The sequence below is a fragment of the Brassica oleracea genome, chromosome C4 (assembly GCF_000695525.1).
Source record: "Brassica oleracea var. oleracea cultivar TO1000 chromosome C4, BOL, whole genome shotgun sequence".
Lineage (NCBI taxonomy): Eukaryota > Viridiplantae > Streptophyta > Magnoliopsida > Brassicales > Brassicaceae > Brassica > Brassica oleracea.
The window spans coordinates 28,620,053-28,639,141 of record NC_027751.1 but is presented as its reverse complement, the minus strand read 5'-3'; the positions used below and the strand labels follow the sequence as shown (position 1 = coordinate 28,639,141).

Sequence of the window (19,089 nt, the reverse complement as noted above, 5' to 3'; positions counted from 1 at the left end):
ACATGAGACAAAACTGAAAAATTCATATAAAGTTTGGTGTTTTCAAGTCAAAGAGATTAGAGTGGGTTTGGAGAGTTTTAGTTTGGGAAAAAAGTAAGAACTTTATACAACAAGAAGTTACCAAATGAAGAAAAATCAGACATAAGAACTTACCAAAACGCTCAGATCTATTATGAAAGGGAGACTTCGCCAGAAGACTTCCATGAAGTCCAGATGACTTCCAAGAAGTCGTCTGGAAGACTTCCTGGAAGTCGTCTGGAAGACTTCCTGGAAGTCGTCTAGTGCATTATATTTTAGACGACTAACATGTAAGTCGTCTCAGAAGTCTTCCAGATATGAAAAATCTGCATATCAAATCCAGATATGAAAAACCTGCATATCCAAAAACGTTCAAATGACTTAAAAATAGAGAAAATGAGTGGAAGATTAGATAAATCTACATTTATAGAACACACAAAAATACATATCTAAAATTAATAGATTTACCTTTAAATTAGTGGAAGATGAGTACCATTTGATTAAAAACCTGCAAAAGAGATAGATTAGTAAGAAATACATGAGACAAAACTGAAAAATTCATATAAAGTTTGGTGTTTTCAAGTCAAAGAGATTAGAGAGGGGTTGAAGAGTTTTAGAAAGATGAACATTACATTTTTGTTGCATCCATTTGAGAGGAGGAGAGAGAATGTGTAAATTTTTCTTTATATAGGGAGACAAAAAATCCAATTAGGTTAAATATTTTTGATTCAGACGACTTCCTAGACGACTTACTTGTAAGTCGTCCAGAAGAGTTTAATATTTTTACTGGGAAATTAAAATATTTTTAGCGGGAAACTAAAATAGAAGACTTCCCAGACGATTTACAAGTAAGTCGTCTGGTTTAAATTATTTAAGCGGGAAAATAATTGTTTAAAAAAATTTTAGGCGGGAATATTTTGATGACTTACATGTAAGTCGTCTATTTTAATTTCTTCACTAGACGACTGAAATGTAAGTCGTCTAGATCCTAAACATAACCCCTAAACTTAATTAACTAACTAAACACTTCATAAAATCAAATTAAACTTCAAAAGTGTTTACTATACACAAAAATAAACACGTATAGGTAAAAAATTAATTTTTCAAAAAAAAACATTCAAGCTTTCCAAAAGCTAACCCTAAGAATACATACAATACTACAACATATGTTTACAAACCCTATACCAAAGAATACCATGATTCACTACTTACACTCATCTATGTTGAAAACAATTCAATTTTGTTATATTTTAATTTATATCACTTAAAACTGTTTATAATTACATGATTTTAATTTTTCGCTTATCAAAATATTTTTTAAAAAATTTATAAATTATTTTTAAGATCAGCTACACGAGAAGACTTACTTTGAAGTTGTCCAGACGACTTCCAACATCTCAGACGACTCAGACGACTTACTAGGGCTATATTCGTAAAAATAGCTTATGTTTTTTTGTTTGGTCACAAGGGGCTGAACTGTAATTTCACAAAGTTTTTAGGTTAGTTTTGCATTTGATTCAAGTTTGGGTATAGGTTTGGGTTAAAATCAAGTTGTGGATTAGTTTTGGCAAAAACCCCCTACGAAAATTTGCAATTTAAAATAAAGGGCCGGAACAGAATAGCCTAGTGGTAAAAACACTAGAGTGAACTGGATCCCAAGGCACCCGGGTTCGACTCCTCCGGGATTCCAGAGAGCGCCAAAAAAAAAAAAAAAGCCGGGACAAAATAGCCTAGTGGTAAAAACACTAGAGTGAACTGGATCCCAAGGCACCCGGGTTCGACTCCTCCGAGATTCCAGAGAGCGCCCGGTCCAAAAAAAAATAAAAATAAAGGAAATACCAAGAAACATTGAATAGGTCAAACTCTTGGTATGTGGTGTAGAACATTAAAGGAGAGTGACTCAATAACGTACGTAGTATAGTTGTTGAATGGGTCAAACCATGGATGGTTGGATTTATTATCAAATATTCTTTTAATGTTCTTCCTCGCAATCTTAGATATGCATGTTTTTTTTTTTTTGTAAAAAAGATATGTATGTTTGTTTCATTGTTTGTAGGTTGGTATAAGATTTAGACAGACACAAAAAATTAGATAAGTGTACAATGTCGCACTATAATTAGAGCTATATACATAGATTAAAAAACATTTTTTTTCTTCTATTTTCTTAACAAAAACATCATTAATTATTTATCTAATTACAAATCAATCAATAACAAAATAGAAGATATAATATATATGGTAATATAACAAAAATATTAATAAATTTAAAATTTAAAACATCATCCAATTTGAAACAATTTTTTTCTTTCTAAAATGTCATGTATTAAATGTATTAAAAAATAGAAGGAGTAAAAAGCAACAAACTATATTGCATTACAAATTCATAAAATAAAATGAATAAGAATGATGCAATTAATAACGCTAAATAACTCTCGACATCCTCAAGTATGAAGACTAGGGACGTCATTATCGTTAATTAATACGGGATAAGTTGGGTCATGGACTCATGGGTTTAATCAATTAAGACCGTAGACCAAACAGAGCTGAGTCAGACATCCGTACAACACTGCTGACGCGTGTCTTACTTAATCTCTCTCTCTCTCCTCTCTACGCGTTTTCTCTCTCTACACTCTCTCCCTCCGCCGTCCTATTTATTATCTCTCCTCCGCCTTCATTCTTTCACTCTCTAACTTCATCCCCCACTCCTATAAGAAAAAACAAGAGAGCTCCAAAATTCTATATTCGTTTTTTACCGTCTTAGAACTCGAATTTCACTGTGGTTTTAAAAAAAAAAAACATGGCGTCGTCTGATGGATTGGCGAGCGTTGAGCCTTGGTCGTTCCGACAAAGCTTCAACATCGACTCCTGGTTACTTCCTGATCACGACAGTGACATACTCGCCAAAGCTCTTCACAGATCCATCTCTACATCTACACCCACCGATCCTTTTTCTCCTTCGGCTTACTTCGACTCCGCCGCCGTTGCCGATCTTTCTCCTCCGCAAACGCTCTCTAACGTCTCCTTCGCCTCAGATCTGGACATCTCCGGCGCTGGTGGGGCGAACCGGAAGCGTGGTCCTGGCGTCTCCGGAGATAAACCAGCGAAACGCCGATCTCGAGTCTCAACGAAGAAGTCTCAGACAACCTTTATAACGGCGGACGCGGCTAACTTCCGGCAGATGGTTCAGCAAGTCACCGGCGCGAAGTTCATCGGTTCTTCTTCCCACGGCATTTTCTCTCCGATCGTGAAGCCGGAGCCGCATAGGCTCGCTACCAGGCTACCACCATCGTCATCCTCGGTGGTTCCCACGCTTGATACGTCGTCGTTTTTGTCGAACCATCACCAGGAGAACATGATCAACGATTTTAGCTCTGTTTCAGCGCCGGCGAGTTCGGTTTTTCAGTCAAGTACGGCGTCGACGGTGAAGTCCGGTGTTGGTGGTGGCGGTGGTTCCGCCGTGGAGTTGGATAGTTACTTCCCTACGCTTGAGTCGTGGAAAGTTATGTGATCGAGTCGGATTTATAAGTTAGTGTTTGTAGATGTAGTCCCTTGTATCTCTCTGTGTTTGGTTATGAACATCTTGTTATCATCCTGAGCTTTGTGGCTATGGAGTCTCTTGTTCATACTGTTGGGGGATTAATGAATCAATGGTTAATGGCAATTTTTATATTTTTTTTGTTGCAATTAACAAAATAATACAGAAGCTAAAGAATATCTTTCGTGATGATCCCATGGACATGTTGTCAATATCACACATAAGACAATCATATACGTTACCACCACCACAATTATGTATTCATTAATGATTCAAATCCATATAGTTTTCTTTAATTTAATACCAGAATTACTGATGCAAAAGAAAAGCTCAGTGCAACTAAACAGTATACAAAATAGAATGTTATCTTCCAAGAACTACACCCGTGAGACCATGTCAAAGTAAACGATAGTGCTAGAACCCAAGTCAAAAGATTACATCGTAACAAAAGGTTAAAAAACACTCGTAATGGGTTTGGTGATCAAACAAAAAGAAATCAAAGAAAATGGACTATTTTAATTCAGAAAGGCTTAAGTTGTGAAATATAAAAAAAAAATCAAAGAAAATAGACCTATTTATTTCTTGATATATTAATTAAGTAATTTATCTATAGAGTATGAGAATAAGTTCGTTGACAAAAAAAAAAAAAAAAATCTATAGAGTATGAGAAAAGTCGTAAGCAATCTGAAATTGTTAAAAGTTTCAATTTTTTTTTATTTTCCAATACCACCTTGGGGTCAGGCTCAGTTTAAAAGCTGAGTCAACGTCAATGCTACAAAAGAGGAAGCATTGATCAGATCCATCCATCATCATTCATCAGTCGTGCTCATAGTTTTGACAGTAAAATGTCACTTCCGTTTGAACACTTGATTCCTATATTACACGACACCGATGTCTTGTGGTGATTAAACTTACCCATTAAACACATAACGTAAACTTTAAACATACTTCAAATTCAGAGCACGCGGAACGGTGAGACTCATTGGAGTTTTTAGCAACAAAGGCATTTCAGATTAATCCTGGATATTTTGGATTTAAAAAAAAAAAGATGACCATTCATAGGCCGCCACGTAGTCGTGGGGACCCGCAAATAGTGTAAAGATTCACTAAAAAAAAGTTTTTATTTAGGAATTTTAAAGATTGAATCCTTAACTTTTGGTATGGTCGACTGTTTATTTCATTATTTTTTTCCTAATGATTAAGGATTCCCATTGCGGATGCCTTGAAACGATTTACCAATGTGAACGCTACATTTGGATGAACTTATCGTTTTGTTGGATCTATGCACAATAAATTTTGTATCCGAATCTTTTTTAGGAACATGTGGACGGTGGAAGACACTACTACTAACTCGGCGATAAATATAAGGAGGGACCATGGATTGACTCAGGGATTAATATATTATATAGTCAGAAACGAAGACTAACGCAACGGTGACAAGTGTGGTTGTTGGTTGCACCTGAGAAGGGGTTTATGAGAGAAACATCATCTACTTTGACTTAATCAGATTCAGACACTTATCTATCATATCATGTGGGTCTGTCTTTGAACTTCTAAATATACGAATGAGGACGACATAAATGAATATTTTTTATGTGTTAGGTTTGCTTGGAATCGGATATATGGTGTAAAGAAACTTTATAATGCAAGTGCTAGAGTGCAAGCATATCTTTGGAACTTCCTTGGGTTATACCGCCTTCATCTTGAGTGACTTTGCTTTTGTGATGAATCACATATCGTTTCCTCAAATTATTTCTGAAAAAAATTACCGTGCTTATAAGAAAATAATGTCGACAAGACCATACAAGTCGACAAGTTTGGGCACAACAATGGTTCATATGCTCAAAACATAAGGCTGATGGGAACAAACTAAAACCATGTCGATGAATGACTGATAAGCTTGCAGTAGCTCTATTTGCTGAGCTAGCATTTGGAGAGATACTCTAGCTGCCCCAGAGTCTTTGCCGTTGCATAAGCCACCAAGTATAAAAATACAGAATCCTCGTTTGTGAGAAGTCAGCTTTGATTGTGGAATTCTGAGTCGTGAGACTTGAGTGAGAGCAGCTGGGTTAAGCCAGTGATCTTGAGTCAGAGTGATCGGGTTAGGCCGTGATCTCTTAAGAGTTTCTATATCAAAGTGTACATCGTTGTTCTTATTCAATTCAATAAAAGATTTACATTGATTGGATTGAGTTTGTTGTGTGGTCTTGGAGAGAACCGATAAGCAAACTCTATCAGTGACATTCCGCTATCTACGTTCTATAAGGCGAGACTGAGGAGAAACGCGCTAGGCTATTCAGGAAAATAATGGTCGACCTCAAACGCACCGCTGTAATTGGAGAGCAAGAGTGACACTTTCACAGCTTAATTAGATGGATATGAGCTTGTATAACATATTCGCGCTTGTATAACATATTCGTATACTATACTAATAGAATATGGGGCCTAAAGTCATGCTGCGACTTATATTACTACTTAATACTAGGCCCAATTAAATATTCCTAATGATATTTATTTTTGTGTTTTAATTGTTACAGGCCTTGTGATTAATGTATAAGAATAAAATGAATATAACGTTGTCAAAAAAATATGAATATATCACACTTAGATTTTAGGGGAACAATTTTTTTTATAAAACATTTGTTTTCTAGAATTACAAAATGAATAAATGAATAAAGGAATGACCAAAGAAAAAAAAGAGAAAAATTACATGACAGCACAAGCATGTACATTGTCATCGCTAAAGAGATGAATATCATTTTCATCAACTTTTTGGGGTGAACGAGGATAATAACCGTTGATAGAAGAATCTTCGTAGAAATTGTAGTTCCCACCGTATGAAATACTGTTTTCTCCATGATTATTTATTTTCTGATTCGATTGTTCCATATATTGATGAGAAGGATATGTGTAATAGTCGCCGTAATATCCGTCATACGGGAATGGCCAGAACTCTGCCCCTCGTCCCGTTCGTTTTACGATTCTAAGTACCTCTTCCCTATCAATGTACCCTGTGACCGTCACCTTTTGTTGATCCACGTCTATCTCTACCGTATCCACTCCTACACATATTCATTAGATTTGCATTAAGTAAAACCAACATTATATGAAGCAAATCCATGTTTGGATTAGTATTTTTTTTTCTTACCATCGAGTTTGGAAATGGCTCTTCGAACTTTCGTTTCACATCCTTGGCAATCCATATCTACCAGAAGCTCCACAACCTTAAACAACAGAAGAAAATATACATTAGAAAGATCGAAAGAAATAATAAACGGCGTGTTGAAGAATATTTGGCAAAGAGGTGTAAATCAACGTACAGATAGAGCGAGGGATAACCGAAAGTTTCCATGCATCCAATCAAGCATTGTCTTCTCTTAAATATTTCCAGGAGCCTTATACGTTTTGTGTTAAGATATATCTTGTTTGCTTTCAGTATGATCTTTTGGTTGTGTAATATAATGTGTGAGCTATATATATAGGCGTAAATGTCTGCGCGTGTTAGAAACAACACTTGGTGTATGATTCCAAGTAACCGCGTTTGCGTCTTCTGAGATGCAAAAAGCTTATGTCTTAAGTCTTCCATTAGCTTGTGTTTTGGTGTTGCCAGGGCTTTTCTTTGTCTTTTTATTTTATTTCATTTTAATTATTGTCTTATTATTAGAGTAAGGGTTTACCATTTTTGTTTCGGTTTTAGGGATTTCCTGTTTAATAAACATAAGTATGGTTTGAAAAATATTATTTCGATTCAATACTTTTTAGATTCTTATAAACTTTGTCCTATCCTTTCGAAAACTAACGAATGTTTTACCAATCAAATAGCTAGCTGTTACATCTCTTTTTTTAAACTACTGTTACATCTTTGAATTGCTAATATCCTGTTAACTTTCTGTTGCATCTTTACAATATGTTGTTAAATTTACTGCATGACGAAACTTAAACATATTGCATATAAAAAATAAGATAGTAATTTAGAACTAAAAATGATATGGAACCAATGGAAGCATGTGACTTGTATTAGTTATGTAATATGTTGACATTCTTTGCGTAACACATATTCGTAGGCTTAAGAATTTCGAACTTATTTTTTTTGTTAAAAACGAAATAGTGTTATTTTTGGTCAGGACAACCCAAACCGAAGTGTCTGTCAATCATATTCAAAAAGTAAAGATTTCCTGCTTACAAACTTGTACATATACACACAATTACAGTTATATATTAGCTAATCAACGTATGTTATAGAAGTGCAAGTGTGAATAGCCAAAAAAGCGCTCAAGTATGTGCTGGAATTACCCTTTAAATTGGTATTACGTAGCTAAGATATGTGATTTATATGATACACATATAAAGATGACCCTCTAAATTGGTGTATGTAAATTACCGAGAAAGATCACAAAACCTTTTAGTTGTATTACCTATATTAACGAGAAGAAACACACATAATCACAAACCATTTCTTGAACCAAAAATAGTTTTGTTACTAGAAGAATAACACAAGAAACTAGGAACGTTGCGGTGGCTTAACTTAGTCCGGTCCGATCCGGCTCCAACATAATCCATCCTTGGATGGCATTGCTTGGTAAAGATTGTGTCCAGTTAAGACCCGGTGTAAGTCACTGTGAACCTGGAACTTGGTAGACTTTCACCGGTGTCAAAATGATGAACAAATCAGTCCTCTCTCTTGGAGCCCCTGTGGTAGATATCCTCAAAACGTTTTCTGCTATACTTGTTTGCTTTGTCTCATTTTGGTTTCTGCTAACTTTGTCCATGCTGTTATCCCTTTACATATTTGGCATCAGCTTCATATGCAGCTCATCTCTTGCTTAACTTGAGTAATAGAAGGGCCATTCAAATCATAATGAATCCTTTAAACAACTTTCAGCTAGAGACTAATCCAAAAGAACAATGGTTGCATTTCAAAAGGCATTAAAAATGGTTCCAGAAAGTTTACAAACAACATTACAAGAAAAGTTGAATTAAAAAAAAAAAGACAGCAAAGAACCAGTCATATCATCATCATGTCTAAACATTCTTGAGCTTCTTCATCTTGGAAGGTGGCCATCGACCCTTCTTCCTCAACTTACGCTTACGAACCAGACGTTTCCTCCTTAGCCTAATCTTCTTGGCCAGCTTCATCTTCATCCTCTGTTCCAGCAGCAGCTTCTCTTTAGCTTCTTTCGACTCCAACGGCAGTTTATCCACAGGAACAGCAGCAACAACAGTCTTAGGTGGTTCCTCATTGCTCTCAGGCTCAGCTCCGTCCACGCCAGAAGAAGCTGCCTTCACAATCGCTGCTCTTCCATGGCTAATGCTCAAGCTGTACGCACTGAGTGAGACTCTGTTCTTTGACTCGACGGTGCTGGGTTTAAGGATGAAAACTGAAACCCATACAAGGAATAAACTAGAAAAGATCAGAGCTTCCACAAGTGAAAAACCAAAGAAGCATCAAATCATAAAGTGTTCGATGAAATGCCTCAATGAAAATCTAATGCCATCTCTTCAGCTTTTAAACAAAGGAAGAAGCTTTTCCGTTTCTCGGGTCGGTAATGGAGATATGCAGTCAAAGCAATACGTCAGATGATTAGAGAAACAAGTGAAGCTGCGTACCTGGTGAAGAGGAAGACGAAAGTTGAAGCCTTTGAGAAGAGAGAGAAGAGAGAGGAGCGAGAGAATTGAAAGAGAGAAGTGACATCTTCTTCGAATTGAAGAATTTCGCCTTCAGACAGTCATTTGAAGTTTAGTGTCTGGATAAGCTTTTGTTCCCCTTTGCTCTCCGTCTTATTAACGAACGGATTGGATTTGATCCGGATCAATCCGGTTTGCACCTTCATAGAAATCAGTTCTTTGACAATCGTTAATATTTACTGTTGTTAGAGTCCGGTTTAGCTTTGATGTGTTTTAGAAAAAAGGTCGATTATTTCAGCAAGAAGGCACTTTTCGGTTCAGTTGGGTTATAAAGTTCGGTTCAGTTGGGCAATTAAAAAAATTGAATTTTCGGTTAGTTTGGTTTTCTATATTTTTAACCAAAACTATAAATTTAGATCAAAATCAAACAAAATACAAACCGAAAAAACATAATTTGATCAAAATTTTCAAATTTTAACAAGAAACTTAACTAAAATCGAATATTTCAGTTAATTTCAGTAAAAAAAAAAATTTGAAACCGAATTAACAAGAAACCAAACTGAACCAATTTTTTTTTGGTTAGAATTTAGCGAGATTTCTTCGAATAAAAAAATAACCGAATTCTAAAGCTCAGCCTCAGTTCCTTCCTCAATGACTGGCAAGCCAAGCTCGCTCTGGTCTCGTTTCTTCTGCCTCTCGGTGAGTAAACACTTTAACTCTCTACTTCCAAATGGTGGGGCCTGACCGGTAAGATGATTGGTTTTGTAGGTTCATGTGACAATGTACCTCAACGATTGTCAAAGAACTGATTTCTATGAAGGTATTGGTTTAAACACAAAGGAGTTCGACATGCACGTCATCATTGAGGTAAACTAACTTGAAACCAGGAGACTAATAGTAAGTAAGCTGTGTCTCTGAAAATGTTGAGACTTTGTTTCAGACAAACCGAACCACGGCTAGAATATTCCCGGCTGTGCTGGATGTTGAGAACCCTGAGTTCAAGAGGAAGCTAGATAGAATGGTTGTGATCAATGAGAAGCTGATGGCTGTAGGACAAACAGACGATCCTTCCTTTGTCAAGAACCTCAAGAGGATTCCTCTCATTGCTGGTTTAGTATCTGAGATCTTGGCTGCTTATCTCATGCCTCCTGTTGAGTCTGGATCTGTTGACTTTGCTGAGTTTGAGCCTAATCTTGTCTATTAAGTTTTTGAAGGCTGGTTCTTGATTTCTTGGAATTTTATGAACCAAAATACTTTTACTGCTCTCTATCAATCTCACATTGCACATTGTATTAGCCAAAATTCAGATTTTATTGAACTGATTGTTACAGTTGAGTTTGCTACATACAAAAACACATTATGAAAATCTAATAAGAAGAGGATTGCATATGAAAGCTAAACCTCTATTACTCAATCAGTCTTAGCCTTAGGTTTCTCTTCTTCTTCGGTGAGAGGCCTAAACACAACATTGAAGAACCAAACAGCCAGCAATGTAGCCTTGATAGGTCCAAGCCAATACACAAGTAGATGCTCTTGTGTTATATGTTCACCTCGTGCATAAGCCCATCCCATAACCTGCAAAAATCTCACACAATTAAATAAACAAAGAGCTAAAGACAAACACATCACAATCACAAAGACTCCTTTGGGTTCATACCGCTGCTGGATTCATGCATCCACCGGTTAGATCAGCACCAAGAACATGGAGAGTTAACTTAGCAATACTACCAATCCAAGTCTTCATGAAGAAACTTCCAGGGATCTTCCTTGCTAGTCCCAGTGAGAGCATGACAATAAAAAATGTTAGTATCCCCTCGGTTAAAGCGCCATGATGGATTGCTACGTTTAGTTTTGGTCCTTTCCCAATCTCAGGGAAAACATGGATGATATGTTTAACCCCAAGGATTGATCCTAAAACCTGAAGAAAAACAAACAGAACAAATGATTCATCCTTTTCTACTTGTAATAACAAAAACAGAACAAAAATATCATAAAAAACAGAACAAAAGATTCATCTTGTCTACTTGTAATAACAAAAACAGAACAAAAGATTCATCTTTTCTACTTGTAATCACAAAAACAGAACAAAAGATTCATCTTTTCTACTTGTAATCACAAAAACAGAACAAAAGATTCATCTTTTCTACTTGTAATAACACAAATAGAACAAAAGATTCATCTTTTCTACTTGTAAGCACAAAAACAGAACAAAAGATCACAAAAAAAAACAGAACAAAAGATTCATTTTGTCTACTTGAAAAGTTGTAATAACAAAAACAGAACAAAAGATTCATCTTTTCTACTTGTAATCACAAAAGCAGAACAAAAAGATTACAAAAACAGAACAAAAGATTCATCCTTTTCTACTTGTTATAACAAAAACAGAACACAAGACTCATCCTTTTCTACTTGTAATAACACAAACAGAACAAAAGATCACAAAAACGGAGATTCATCCTTTTCTACTTGTAATAACAAAAACAGAGCAAAAGATCACAAAAACAGAACAAAAGATCTAAAAAATGAAGTCTTTAGAACACAAAAAACACAAACATAATTCACAAAAAAGATCATCATGAGTTCTTATAACATGCAGAGAATGTCAATTCATCATCATTACCTCAACGGGGATTCGAACCAGGACGGTGAAGATGAAATTGCTGAAGCCACCGGTGACACCAGCAGCCAAAGCGGTTAAAGGGTTGTAAAGTCCACCTTTGCTGAGTTTCTGAAGGAATGCGAAGACGAACATGGAGATGACGGAGAAGAGATACCGGACGATCTCGCCGGTGGTATCTTTCCGGCTGAATCCGAGTACTCCGTGAACTAAGATGTTGACAAGAACTCCTGCCCATGTCCACATAAAGGACAACACAAGATCAGAAACCACTATACCGATTCGACCCATTTTCGATTCCAACGATGAGAAACAAGAAAAGATTCACAGAATGAACGTAAAGCAGGAAGCTTTGTCTATGATTGGAGAATGTTGGATGAAAGAGAAGAGATCGAGATTATGATTGGTTATTAGCGGCTAGTGAATTTAGCATATAATTGACGCTAGAGACGTTTTGTGTATTTGGTTAATATTAATAATATGGTGGTGAGTCAGCTTCCGACAATAAAGGTTTTGTTCTGTCTGATCTTTGGCTTTGTTGTCATGAGATTAAAAAAGAAAAGTTTTTCCTACTTCGGAAACGATGATATAGCTTGTTGGCTACATGAAGGAGAGGCTAGGGAGGGAGACGGTGGACAAATATTTACAGGGTCCAACAACTTGGTAGCTGGTGAGGAAAATATTTTTACAGCGTTGGTAGGATTTTTAATATTCGAATTGAATTTGGGCTCATGGACTTTTAGCAAATAAGCCTAAAATATAGATTAGCCCATGAATTATTAAATTGGAAAATTGTCAAGGAAAAAGCGTTAGCGTTTGGAAGACGGCAACGAAACGCCGAAAATTTAAAACATTGGATTAGTCTAGGGCTGTTCAATATGGTAAAACCGAACCGTACCAAATCGAACCGAACCGAAATAGACAATATGGTTTGGTTTTGGTATATACCATATAAACCGAATGGATATAATTTTATAAAAACCGTAAGATTTGGATATGGTTTGGTATATAACCGATTAAACCGAATAAACCGAACAAAACCGTTTAAAAGCAGAAACATAAATATGTATCTATTTTATAACAATACATGAAAATCTATTTGTTACATAAGTTAAATTTGTGTTAATAACTATTACCATAATGTTATAGTAATAAAGAACCATTCGTAAAACAATTGAACTATAATTAAATAACAATACATCGCAATTCAGACATCTTTTTTTCGTTTTTTTTTTTAATCTTTTTGCTTTATTTTAGTATTTACTAAATTAATATGAAGATGATAAATTTGATGAAAAATAATTAATGAAAAATTTTCACAACTTTTTTCTTATCTATAAACAAACAGAGTTTCGTATTCAATCGAAAAAGAATGACTTTAATGAACACTAAATATGAAAGAGTGGAAAAACTTTTCTTTCATGTTTCTGTTTTGTTTCATATTTTTATTTTCAAAATTTCAGGCTCTGATTTTAATTATAGATTTGATGATTTTATTTGATGGTAGAAGCATTTTTACGTTTTTGTTCATTTATTTGAACATGTAATATATTTTTAATAAATGATTGTGTTGACAATATGACTCTAAAATTCATTTTATATGATCTCAAACTAAATAATTATGTTTTTTGGTATAAAACAGAATAAACCGAAAACCGACGGTATATAAACCGAACCGAACCGAACCGAAGTAAATATGGATTTAGAATGGTAGTTATATTTTACTAACCGAAATACCGAAAACCGAAAAAACCCGAACCTAAACCGAACCGATATCCGGATTGAACACCCCTAGATTAGTGACTAATTATAATTTCCTTATATTAAATTTAAATATATCTTCGTTTTTTTGAAACACATATTTAAAGATATCTAAAGAACAAATTTTTTTTACAGTATTATATAATTTTATCCATAGTATAACAATAAAGAGAAATATCTACTATAATGATTGAGTTTTTGCTCTCTCCTCAGCGCACCACGTCAGCATTTTGTGGATCCCATTTTTAAAAAATGTGAAAAAATGTCAAGCACATGGTTCGAACCCGGGTTATTGAGATATAAACATCAACATTTATACCACTAAACTAAATGATACTTTGTATATTGATGGCCGAAACAAATATATATTTATGAAGGTTGGAAATCCTTGCTTCTTCGGTTTTCTCTGTGGGCCTGGCCTACAAGTGTATTATGAGTTTCATTTTTAAATGAGATTCATCACGTTATATGAAAAAAACAATTATAGTTTTCCCATATTGTAAACTGTCTTTGTTTAATATGAGTTAGAGTTCTTTTCATCATTGTCTTAGACAAGTCTGAGTTACAGAGTTGCGTCGTGTGTCTGTTCGTAATCTATTTTTTCACTGGCGAACTCTTCATCTCCCCATCTTAAATCATTTGATCATAAATATTCATGATTTGTAGTCCTTCTCTAAACCATATATATATGATTCTCATCTTTGATGAACCCAATTTGCATCTCCACAAAACTCATTGATTCCTCTTAGCTTTAACCATCTTCTAGAAAATGTCTCTTTCTGCCTCTCCAGTTCCTCAAACCGGCGTCTCCGGTGTCCGTCACTCAACCTTCGAGTCTCTCCGTCTTGGTCGTAGTAGTCAGAGCATAGCCTCTAACCTCCTCGCTTATGGGATTCCCTGAATTTCAAGAAAAACAATGAGTTTATGGGAATCACAGTTCTCTTCCTTGATGAAAAGGTAAGTTAATCTTCGATTTATCACATTTATTTAATATAATTATTTTTAATTGATTTCCTGATTCTTTGTTGAATAATATTATTTGCAGATTCCGTGATTCATGGGTTTATTCCTGCCGGACGTGCTAATCATTACATGTCATCTTTGAAAGCCGGTTCCATTGTGAAAATCGATCGTTTTGAGGTTGTTAGGTGCATAACTGATAATCCATTCTTCATTCGTTTCATCTCACCAACTATTAATGATGAAGTCATCACGGGTGTTCCTGAGATCAACCTCCAGTCATAACTAGACTGTTCGAAAATTTCCAAGTGATTGCGAACACAAACCTATAACTCCCAGGTATATTATCATATTGCATTTGAGTTTATATTATGTTTTGATATCATAACTGATATTTAAACTTGCAGATGTGGTTGGGCAAATCCGTTCTGTCCAAGGCTCTGACTTTACCAAAGAAACAACTCGAGTCCTTATCCGTCTCCTCATTGATCCGTAAGAAACAATCAACACACAATTCCCTTTATATTATTATCTATTTTGTGCTAACATTAATAATCAAAAATATTTCCTATTTTGTGATCGTCTATTTATCTCCCTTACTTATCAAACTAATTTTACACAAACTTTTATTTTACAGCTTAAAAGAAACCACAACAACCCAAACAATCAAAACTTGTCTAATCTTAGAAATAAACTTCAAAACAAATATACCAAACCAATCACCTCAACTAAAACTCATCGACACATACATCAAGCCAGCTAAAAAAAATACAAACTACACGACCAGCTATTTAACAATTTACAAACTTACTTTCACAACGAAGAAGACGAAGACGACAACCAAAATTAGTGAACTTACCTAAACAAAAAAGAAGAGTAAATTACGAACTCTGATAAATACTACTAACAATGATTTTTGTTTACATATTACCCATCAAATAAAAGATAAACAAACACAGCTACACCAAGAGATACAAGAGACAATCCCGATAGACACAAAGGCAGCAACAACATCTCCACCTGCTCACTACTCTTGTCTTATAAAAATAGCTTACATGCCCAATGTCAACATGCCAATACTATTGTTTTCTTATGAGAAATGCATAAATTCGTTTAAAACTCATTAAAACCCAAATACTCAGAACTGTCACTCATTTTATAGTTATTTCTACAAGTCTTCATGTATTTGTTTTAAAGGTTCGGTAAGAGCAACAAGTTTAAAAATAAAATAAAAACATATAACAAACATAATAAGGATAATAAAAATTATTACTTAATACACACAACTAAACTGGAGAAAAAATATCTAGAAACAAAAGGTACTCTCAACAACTTTAATATAATTTATGTACTCTCAACAGTACAAGAAACAAATTAAAAAGACAAACAAACAATAAGTCTCGGTGACACAGCAAACAACACCACGAACTATATCAATCACATTATTAACACAATTTAGTCCTTCATAAGTAGAGAACAATGCATACACAGTTCATCATCATAACTCTAACCCTATAACAATAAAAAAAACTTGAAAAACAACTCAAAACGCAAAATTCACAACCACAATAACCCTAGCAAATATTGAGATGAAACAAGAACTCTTTCCACAACCACGCACTTGCGCGGAGGCAATGCCCCTAGTATCTACAAGATTTTTAATTTTGATAGTAAAGTCAGCGATTTCTCAAAATTCCTATTATGGTTAACAAATTTTAAATATGTGTTTGGAAAAAACGAAGATATCTTCAAATTTAATATAAGGAAATCATGTTAGAAAGTATATAATTTTATCCACAGTATCTATTACAATAAAATAGACTTGTCTCTCTCCTTAGAGAGCCACATCATGAGAGAGCTTGGGACAAATCAGGACACCTGTCCCCTTAAAAATCAACGAAACCCATTTTTTTTCCTTCCTTTCCTCTGCGTTCTTTTATTTGGGCTTCATGTTCTTTTTTCTCCAGGTCTAGAATTCTTTTTTGGTTTCATATGCCTTATTTGATTTAAAATTCTTATCGTCGTCGTTGTCCGATGAAGCCGCCTCCAACATACAACCTGAAACGCCTTACGTTTCCATTATTTTGGTCCTTTAATCCTAGCATTAACAAGCTTCGTCCCACTACGCAACATTAATTCGAGCTCGGACTCTTCGTATGTGGTTCAAAGCTCTCCTATAAATTGACATCTCTGCAGTGATGAAGACCGATGTATCTACGAAAACTACAAGTATCATCTCTGCTTATTATCACCTCCGACAATGGCGAATTCATTCACCCTACTTGCTGATCTGAAAGCAGGTCGATGTTCAACCACAACAGCCGTATATTTTTTTTTGCTCTTTGTAAGCCTCTCTACAGTCACGCTGAATCCTTAACTGCTTATGTCTGACCTCCGCAAGAATTGAATTTAATTTGCTGAGAGGAACATGAATTGAGTTTCTTAGATATGATGGAAAGCTGGCTCAGAAGGCGAGAGAAAAGGTCTTACAGGGTTTCAATCAAATCAAACAGAAAATAGTAAGTGGATGAATCGTTTCTAAGAAAACTTCAAACGCTTTTTAATTGGATTATTGGAACATAGAGCTTAAAAGTTTTTATGCTTCTACAGGTTCTGCTTATATCTAAGAAAGCTGGAGGAGTTGGTCTGAATATGACTGCAGCTTCAAACGTCTTCTGAATGGTACTATGTCTCTGAAAGCTTGCGATTCAATTCTTATCGATTATGAAGAAATGGTGATGGTGATGATATCTTCTTTGTTTTCTTGAAACACTTAGGATTCATGGTGGACTCCGGCTATAGAAGAGGAAGAAATCATGAGAATCCATCGCATACAACATAAAAGAATTGTATGCGCAGAAGATTTTTGTTATGCTATTTAGATCATTTTTCAAACATTCACGTGTAGAGTACAATTCATTTATAACACGTCAAACACTTACTAAACAAAGAGATTAGCCCCAAACAATGCTGTTGTTCTTTTTATTTGTTGGTAATTCGTTTCTTACTTAGCTGAGACATGTTTTCTGTTCCAGCTAGAGGGCTTGGTGAAAGAAACATTGAAATGGTGCAGAGAAATCACATGGAACAGCCTACTGCAATTTATGTGCTTAAAGCAGGACTGCACTCAGTGGTGAGAATGACAGACTTCAAGTATGTCTTTTCCACATACTTATTAGTTGCAGTGACAGAGACAGACTCATTATAAAAGGATTTGTAATTTTTTTACTGCAGGGGCTAGGACGCCATGAAGGAGACACTCCTATTCTATGGAACCGAAGAAGCTATTGAAGAATGTCTTACTGTATGGGCTTGGAGGCAATGCCACACTCTTATTCTATGTTAAGGTATCTTGCTACTTTTCCATGTGGAGCAGTCCCTTTCACTGCAGAAGAAGAGCGACCACCAGATCTTTCATGTGATGGTGCTGCCAAAAAATATGAGTATGTCCGTGTGTAAGTATCTGCTGCTGGAACTGAGCTTTAAGGAATTGTAAGACGTCAGTAATAAGGCTGCAAGTTTTTCCACTGGGATGATGTGGCAGTAACAGAATCAGGCTGAGAATAAGTCATCCATCCATCGTTGTTGCTGCAGTAGGAGGCCAAGTAATAGAAACAAAGTTGCGGTCTCTGGATGGATTGTCAAAAAAAAAAACAGCATCAGACCATTCATTGATGGGGTCTTCAGTAATTCTTTTCTGGGTCCACGACATGAGCTGAACAGCTTCCATCTCATGTTTGTTCTGGTGAACAACGGGAGCTGTAGATACGAACTGGTAGCCTTTGGAAGAGGAATTCAAATTTGCAGGGGCATAACCACTTGAAAAAGAGGTAAACGACATGGAAAAGTTTTGTGCATGCATAGGAGCAGGCATGATCTTGCCATATAGCCCTCCTTTATAAGTGTGCTACCCTTTGAATCTCGATTATCTCTTTTAACTTTGGCTTTTGAGATTGTTGAGAGTGTATCTGAATATTAGCTTGGCTTGAGACGCTTTTCACACTAACTTGCCGTTGCAGTTGCATATGCGGTTGGGGAGCAACTTGATGATGCATTTGTCTCTCTTAAACATTATTCATGCAAACTCTATAAAACTTTGATTTTTTTTTTAGTTATTTTTGGTTAATTTACCAATAGTTTTTATTAAAACTCGATTTAAGTATAATTAAAATAACCATGCGTAGTTTATGAACCCACCCCAATGAGATCTCTCCATTCCACTGAGTTCCATCTTCTATGATTTTTTGGTAAACAAAAGATCTTTTAACAAAAACATTTCAAATTTACTGGAATCTATATATACTGTATAAAATAGGAACAATATAAGCTCATTAAAAACTGAGCTAAAATACATTAATCAGTGATCATCACCATATAATCCAAAATTTTTGCTTCTCTTCATGTCTTCATCATATTGGCTGGTCTCCAACTGTTTCTGAACGAAGGCTAATTATCAAGATTCAAGTAATTTTCGGCAACAATCTTGAACGCTTCATAAGTGCAGCACGACAACTTGATGTGCATATCCTGGCTCTCCTATAGAAATTTGGGTATTTTTTCAAGTGGTTGGTAG

The 19,089-nt window shown here is 35.3% G+C and overlaps 5 protein-coding genes and 1 long non-coding RNA gene across 7 annotated transcripts; 3 read left to right on the top strand and 3 right to left on the bottom strand.

Annotated features, from left to right (window-relative positions):
• The first annotated feature begins 2,680 nt into the window (after positions 1-2,680).
• On the top strand, positions 2,681-3,734 carry LOC106337102 (calmodulin-binding protein 25-like). Its single transcript, XM_013776138.1, has one exon. It carries the CDS (start codon positions 2,816-2,818, stop codon positions 3,524-3,526), a length of 711 nt encoding a protein of 236 aa, XP_013631592.1. The 5' UTR covers positions 2,681-2,815; the 3' UTR covers positions 3,527-3,734.
• Positions 3,735-6,245: 2,511 nt separating this feature from the next.
• LOC106341257 (heavy metal-associated isoprenylated plant protein 26-like) lies at positions 6,246-6,983 on the bottom strand. The gene is made up of 3 exons (XM_013780062.1): positions 6,874-6,983; positions 6,702-6,777; positions 6,246-6,615 (listed from the first exon to the last, which is right to left on the bottom strand). The coding sequence occupies exons 1-3, from the start codon at positions 6,919-6,921 to the stop codon at positions 6,260-6,262; spliced, it is 480 nt and encodes a 159-aa protein (XP_013635516.1). The 5' UTR covers positions 6,922-6,983; the 3' UTR covers positions 6,246-6,259.
• A 1,460-nt stretch (positions 6,984-8,443) lies between these two features.
• On the bottom strand, positions 8,444-9,331 carry LOC106339403 (50S ribosomal protein 5, chloroplastic-like). The gene is made up of 2 exons (XM_013778204.1): positions 9,161-9,331; positions 8,444-8,931 (listed from the first exon to the last, which is right to left on the bottom strand). The coding sequence occupies exons 1-2, from the start codon at positions 9,243-9,245 to the stop codon at positions 8,576-8,578; spliced, it is 441 nt and encodes a 146-aa protein (XP_013633658.1). The 5' UTR covers positions 9,246-9,331; the 3' UTR covers positions 8,444-8,575.
• A 481-nt stretch (positions 9,332-9,812) lies between these two features.
• LOC106339440 (magnesium-protoporphyrin IX monomethyl ester [oxidative] cyclase, chloroplastic-like) lies at positions 9,813-10,450 on the top strand. Its single transcript, XM_013778248.1, has 3 exons — positions 9,813-9,877; positions 9,947-10,045; positions 10,119-10,450. The coding sequence occupies exons 1-3, from the start codon at positions 9,830-9,832 to the stop codon at positions 10,380-10,382; spliced, it is 411 nt and encodes a 136-aa protein (XP_013633702.1). The 5' UTR covers positions 9,813-9,829; the 3' UTR covers positions 10,383-10,450.
• Positions 10,451-10,474: 24 nt separating this feature from the next.
• LOC106339439 (probable aquaporin SIP2-1) lies at positions 10,475-12,424 on the bottom strand. The gene is made up of 3 exons (XM_013778247.1): positions 11,799-12,424; positions 10,836-11,096; positions 10,475-10,753 (listed from the first exon to the last, which is right to left on the bottom strand). The coding sequence occupies exons 1-3, from the start codon at positions 12,084-12,086 to the stop codon at positions 10,589-10,591; spliced, it is 714 nt and encodes a 237-aa protein (XP_013633701.1). The 5' UTR covers positions 12,087-12,424; the 3' UTR covers positions 10,475-10,588.
• A 4,031-nt stretch (positions 12,425-16,455) lies between these two features.
• On the top strand, positions 16,456-18,631 carry LOC106339854. Of its 2 annotated transcripts, none has more exons than XR_001269241.1 (6): positions 16,456-16,860; positions 16,963-17,035; positions 17,127-17,198; positions 17,294-17,365; positions 17,552-17,649; positions 17,751-18,631. It is a non-coding gene; the product is annotated as an uncharacterized LOC106339854 (long non-coding RNA). The 2 variants fall into 2 exon arrangements; XR_001269240.1 differs by having other exon boundaries at positions 17,552-17,669.
• Positions 18,632-19,089: the final 458 nt, after the last annotated feature.

Coding starts and splice junctions, on each gene's coding strand:
- LOC106337102 (XM_013776138.1), top strand. CDS start 2,816: ATGGCGTCGTCTGATGGATTGGCGAGCGTTGAGCCTTGGTCGTTCCGA.
- LOC106341257 (XM_013780062.1), bottom strand. CDS start 6,921: ATGCTTGATTGGATGCATGGAAACTTTCGGTTATCCCTCGCTCTATCT. Junction 6,778..6,873: donor GGTTATCCCTCGCTCTATCT/GTACGTTGATTT, acceptor CTGTTGTTTAAG/GTTGTGGAGCTTCTGGTAGA. Junction 6,616..6,701: donor AGCCATTTCCAAACTCGATG/GTAAGAAAAAAA, acceptor GAATATGTGTAG/GAGTGGATACGGTAGAGATA.
- LOC106339403 (XM_013778204.1), bottom strand. CDS start 9,245: ATGTCACTTCTCTCTTTCAATTCTCTCGCTCCTCTCTCTTCTCTCTCT. Junction 8,932..9,160: donor TTCGTCTTCCTCTTCACCAG/GTACGCAGCTTC, acceptor TATGGGTTTCAG/TTTTCATCCTTAAACCCAGC.
- LOC106339440 (XM_013778248.1), top strand. CDS start 9,830: ATGACTGGCAAGCCAAGCTCGCTCTGGTCTCGTTTCTTCTGCCTCTCG. Junction 9,878..9,946: donor CTCGTTTCTTCTGCCTCTCG/GTGAGTAAACAC, acceptor TTGGTTTTGTAG/GTTCATGTGACAATGTACCT. Junction 10,046..10,118: donor ACATGCACGTCATCATTGAG/GTAAACTAACTT, acceptor ACTTTGTTTCAG/ACAAACCGAACCACGGCTAG.
- LOC106339439 (XM_013778247.1), bottom strand. CDS start 12,086: ATGGGTCGAATCGGTATAGTGGTTTCTGATCTTGTGTTGTCCTTTATG. Junction 11,097..11,798: donor TGGTTCGAATCCCCGTTGAG/GTAATGATGATG, acceptor GTTTTTCTTCAG/GTTTTAGGATCAATCCTTGG. Junction 10,754..10,835: donor GATGCATGAATCCAGCAGCG/GTATGAACCCAA, acceptor AGATTTTTGCAG/GTTATGGGATGGGCTTATGC.